Source organism: Grus americana, chromosome 1 (assembly GCF_028858705.1).
Source record: "Grus americana isolate bGruAme1 chromosome 1, bGruAme1.mat, whole genome shotgun sequence".
Classification (NCBI taxonomy): Eukaryota; Metazoa; Chordata; class Aves; order Gruiformes; family Gruidae; genus Grus; species Grus americana.
In genome coordinates this window covers 86,407,486-86,412,922 of record NC_072852.1, presented here as the reverse complement: position 1 = coordinate 86,412,922, position 5,437 = coordinate 86,407,486, and the positions used below count along the sequence as shown (strand labels likewise).

General features: G+C 36.3%; 1 protein-coding gene across 1 annotated transcript; it reads right to left on the bottom strand.

Moving 5' to 3' along the window:
- Positions 1–3,799: 3,799 nt before the first annotated feature.
- LOC129197809 (taste receptor type 2 member 40-like) lies at positions 3,800–4,735 on the bottom strand. Its single transcript, XM_054806564.1, has one exon. It carries the CDS (start codon positions 4,733–4,735, stop codon positions 3,800–3,802), a length of 936 nt encoding a protein of 311 aa, XP_054662539.1.
- Between the last annotated feature and the right edge of the window lie 702 nt (positions 4,736–5,437).

The following is a 5,437-nucleotide window of genomic DNA, read 5'->3' as shown; positions in this document are numbered from 1 at the left end:
GTCTCATCATTTTAACTCCCCTTCATGAACAGTGGTATTGTTCTAAGAGCTTTCACTGCTTAAGTAAAAAGTAAGAAGGTGGATGCAAAGACAGCTCAGTGAATTGGCCTAAATAAACAGTAAAATTGGGCTTGTGTGAGACTATTACAACCTGCCATATTGGATACACTGTTTTAGGCATCAGTAACAGTTGCATTTCCATAGCTCCACAAATTAAGCCACATGAAGATGAAAGAAAACAAAGTGTAATGAAGATACTATGCCCTTTTAAAAGATGTATATTTAAGTAGCTATCTATCTAGTTTAATGTTGAAGTCCTTTCTTCCATTTGTATATGCACGTGCAAAGATACAAAGAACCATCATACAAGATGCCCAGTTGCCAATATGTACATGTGCATGTAAATGTTGGTGTGTACATGTAGTGCTCATTTCAGGAAGGTGTGTGAGGAACGACCTGTATCTGTGTCCTATTGATAAGTTTTCCTGTTTCTTTAAATTATGTTCTGATGGGCATTGAAAATAGAGTCCATGGCATGTTTTCCAGAATTTCAGTTATGAAAATTCCAGCTGTGCTTACGGATATGCAAATCAGAGAAGGATCCTGTAGTGATCTGTCAATTACATAGCACATCTTTGCATTTCTTGCCTTGAGCTAATGACTAAAATCAAATTACTGTTTCATTACTTGGAAAAGAGGCCAGACTGTGATTTAGAAAGCAAATGAGGCCTGTTGTCCTTGTTCTCTGAATTACTCATTGATGATTTTTTCATCATTATGAAGGATTTTATAATTTACCAGTCATCTATAGGCTACTTTAATACAATATATTGATATTATCACAAAACTGAACTTCTGATTGTGACCACTCTTCTTAAACATTTTGTTCAGGGCCTTTTCTGTGTATGGCTTCATCAGTATCAAATAGTCCACAGTCCCATGCAGTACAACACAAGTAATGTCCTGTCTGTCCAGTAAAAAGGAATCTAAAGGCCATATACCTTGTTAAAATGTAGTCATAATGTTGCAATGTTATAATACTTCTCCTTCAGGGAATAAAAATTGCATAACAGAGTAGTTTATGAGGAATTTGCTCCTCAGGCAAAAAGAAAGGCTTCTGATTAAACTAGTAAATTACAGAAATCCAGAAAAGTCTCTCTAGTGGAAAAGAGCTTTGCTTCAAATACTGGCATCTTTGTTTTAGGCTACATTTGAGCAGTTTTCTAGAAAGTCTTGTGGGTTTTGGGGTTTTTTTGTTTGTTTTTTTTTTTTTTTTCTTTTTGGGTGGGTGGTTTGTTCCCCCCCCAGATTCTCAATGAAAAGAGCTACAAGACAATAATTTGTATCATCTCATTCTGCTAGTGTTAGAATAGGATGAGCTTTGAACTTTGCTTGTTTCCTGATTTGATTTACCAAACCAGATTTTAAATAGAGCTGCCAGTGCCTCTGAGTAGCATTGGTGTGTGTGGAAATAGTTGGGATGTTTTAGAAGGATCAGATAAGATGTATTTCAAACTTTCTTCAGGTTGTAAACTGGTAAGTTTAAGATGTGGGAATCAAACCAACTTCCAGCTTACAAACAAAACAGAGAAAAGAGAAAAATGCCTACTATCAGATAAGATGCTTGGCATCAAAGAATCATAACTCCAGTAACTATTATTTTCCTACTAGTACATGGGTTGCTTTTTTTCTTAAAACAAATGTTGATCAATCTTATTTAATAATTTATCAAATAGAACAACAAGGATTTAGTAGACTGTTTATAAAACACATTTTGAAGATATTTTTATTATGACAAGTTAGTTAGCTGATCAGTTACAGAAAGAAAGGTCTACCAGAAAATTGACCCTATAAGGTGCCTTCCAGTATTTCTGTCTCTTTCTGTCTTAGATTTCAAAATACATGCTGATGCACAGGTAACTTTTTCATTTAGCTGTATGCAAAGAAAGCTTTGGAGGGAAGACCCACTTAAAGAGTCTGAAAAATAACACAGGAACCTCTTTCAAATCTCATGTCCACTGAGGAACGTGGTTAAATTTTTTATTCTTGAGGGGAAAAATGGAAAAGGAATAAAGTAATATAAACCAAACTACATGATACGGGCTTTTCAGGGTAACCCTGCTGAGCAGCCACATGTCTTATAGCTCAGCCTGGAGCAGGACAAAATACATATTTTATGGGTTGACCATACCCCATGTGTCTTTCTTGTTCCTGTGGTCAGAGAGACAGGAGGTTTTTCCCCTAATGCCAGTGAGGGGACACCATGGAGGGGCAGAGGATAGACCAAATATCCCAACATGTGTGTTTTATGGTGCTAAGCTGGGAGCCATCATTTTTCATAGGTGGAAAAAATGCCACATCATGGTGTCATTGCCATGTCCTGAATTTTCACCAGCTCTGTTAAATGCCATACAAAATTCTTCTGCAAGCCACTGCTGTCACCTGTGGAATGGTTTATGTCATAAAGTGGAAGAAAGACTCCAACAGAAATAATTAATTAATTCGGTATCTTTAAATCTTTTTAAAAACCCAGTTCTTCCACAAACTCAGTTTAATACATTGCTTCAAACAGATTAACTGTGACAACATCAAAACCAGATATTTTAAATCAGAATGGGCTTAGTCAACACAAGGCTCGAGCCATATATATTTCAGTGATGATCACTTTAAAAGAATGTAAACTCCCACTGCAACTGAAAAGGATCATAAAGATCCAGTTCTAATGTAACAATAATTTGCTGAGTTTTGGACTCTGCCAAAAAAATGTAATTTGCCCAGGAAACTGTACTTTATTTCTAAAGCCGAAGGAATTCCTGCATAGAAAAAAATTACAGGACACAGCTTGTGAAAATTGAGACACTTCATGAAGATGTGCAATTTCTAGAAACTTTTAAAGAGAATTTCAAGCCATATATTTAAACATTGGTGAACTATTTTCTCAGTAATATTAATTAATTTTAATAATTTAGAAATTTATTGATACTTGACAATATTTAAATGACACAAATCCATGCTTCTGATTTGAGGAATCTATTCTCTATAGCACACCCTGAAATATTAACCTTTTAATTAATTCTTCAGAAAAGTCTGACATTAAGGAAATTCTTTTTCCTATTAACTCTAATCACAGGATTTTGGAGAGTCTTCCAATGTATCTTTTTGTTGGCAACACAGTCATTGATTACTAGTTCAGCAATGGCAGGAAGTTCAAAAGGCTGTGTCATTCTTTACTGAATCATTCTGGAATCTTAAAGATGTTTTTAGAATCAGCAAGTATTTTTCTACTTATAGAATCAATGAGCAGTTGAAAATTATCAGTAAGAAATTACCAAATTCTTGAAAATTCCTTAGCATCCTTATTATGTGCTTGTACTAACCAGAAACAGCCTTCAAGCTTCATATTGACATACAAAATTTGAGCATGCCTGTGCTTTAGCAAGTCTGTTCTGTTAGTATCATGAGAGTCTGATTTGTAACTTAAACCATTTCAAATGATTACATTATTGTCTGAGTCTTGGCCTTGTTTTTCTGCTGTCTTACAGAAGCAGTGGTGATTTCCAAAGAAAGTACAGGAAGTACAGTACTTGTATTCTGCAGGCAATCGTCTTTTAAAATAGAGGAGAACTTGCAGAGTTCTTCATTACAAGGATCACATCCAAGTAAAGCAAATTCCCAGCTTCTTCATGATTCCAGATGAGAGCTCTAATCTAATTCATGGTTGTATTATTTTATACCTCTGGTGACTTCACTTTAATTAATTTAGATCTAAACTAGAAAGCCCAGGCTAGCCCAGCATCTTTTACATAGATCTAGTTCTGACATGACAGTTTGCATGGTGCAAAATCCTAGCTGGCAGCTCTCGAAATTTGGGGTTGCTCCAGATTAAGACCATAGAGTGTCCTGCAGGACAGGCAGCCATTACAGCTATACATATGGCTTCCCCAATGCTTAAAGGTAAAAAGAAGTTGGCTAAAGTGAGAACCAAAGAAATAAAATATGTAACATAGAGGATAACGAAGGAAAAGACTGACTTGATGGCACTGATATGAGCCTCTAAGCTGGGATCCCTGAAGCCAGTTGCATTATTTTGCATCTGTCTGGTGTGTACCCACAGAGACCTAATCAGCAGGATACTTGAAACAACAAACAGTGTTAAAGGCAAAGTTATACCAGCATTACAGAGAAGAATTAAAAAAAATAAACTAGCTTTTATTGTGACTCTTCTTTCTGAAGAGTTTGTCATGGTTAAAGGAGCAGTGAAGTTGTTGCGTACATTGTAGATATCCCAGGCGAAAGGAAGAGAGGTTGCAAAGGAGAAAAGAGATGATGTTATCAGCATCCAGGGCATGAGACTGGAAATTCTTTGCTTCAGCCAGATGAAAAAAGACTGCGTAAAACTAGCAACCTTGGTACAATAGAAGACACTAAGCCAGGCAGCAAACCAGAGGCTGGAGTAGTTCAGAAACATAAAAACTGTCTTGAAAATTACAAACAAATTTTCTTCATAATAGGAGGTTTTGCAAAACAGACTTAGGAACAAATCCAGCATCATCCAGGACTGCAGAAAGAATCTGGATAAACTCAGAAAGATCATAATCATATCATACGAGGACAATATTTTGCTCCTGATGCAGCTAGTTGAACTGAGAGCCAAGATAGTTCTGTTTCCTAGAAGTCCTGCCATGGATTCAATTATAGCAATTGCTAGAAAAAGGAGAGAAAATAATGTGGACATAGCAACTCAAGAACTCACAATTTTTACTCAGCTTTTCATGGGCTCCTGAAAACCTCAGATTTGCAGGGCAATGCCAATCCCAACTAGCTGTTATCAGCACCTGCTCACCTATTTATCTCAGAGGAAGAAGTATAATAATGTCATTTAATATTTCCATTACTTTACATTTTTTTGATGATTAATAGCTCAGCTGCTTTCTCTAAGCTTGCAAATTGGATAGAGATTCAATTACGGTCTTTTCATTTCAGAGAAAGGATTTGCATTTAAAGGGCTCAGATGCATTTTAAAAAATGTGTTGTATAATCCAGTTTTCACAGAACCCTCTGAATTTATGTATGTAAAGACAGAGTATAGTTTCAAATGTGTGTGTTCTCTCTCATGCTAGGATTGGGCCCCATACCCCTATTTGGGAGGACAGAAAGATCATTTCAATATCAGAAAGTGCAAGAAATAGAAGACATTTTCAGAAAACACACAGCGAACCAAATTTTGTACACAGATGCCTGAAGTCTCTTAAACCTGTTTGAGGACTCTGATCTGATTTCCACATCTGGCCATCATGCAGTTAACATTCTTCCTCTTCTCTCGCTCCTGCAATTGTTTGGCAAGCATTCTCACTGTGAGTCCTAGGTTTCCAGAAAAGACACTCACAGCTTGGCTACTGTATGCTTGATTTTTCCTAACAAAAAACCCCAAACAAAC

Excerpts from the sequence above, each read along its gene's own strand:
- LOC129197809 (XM_054806564.1), bottom strand. The coding sequence starts at position 4,735 with ATGTCCACATTATTTTCTCTCCTTTTTCTAGCAATTGCTATAATTGAA.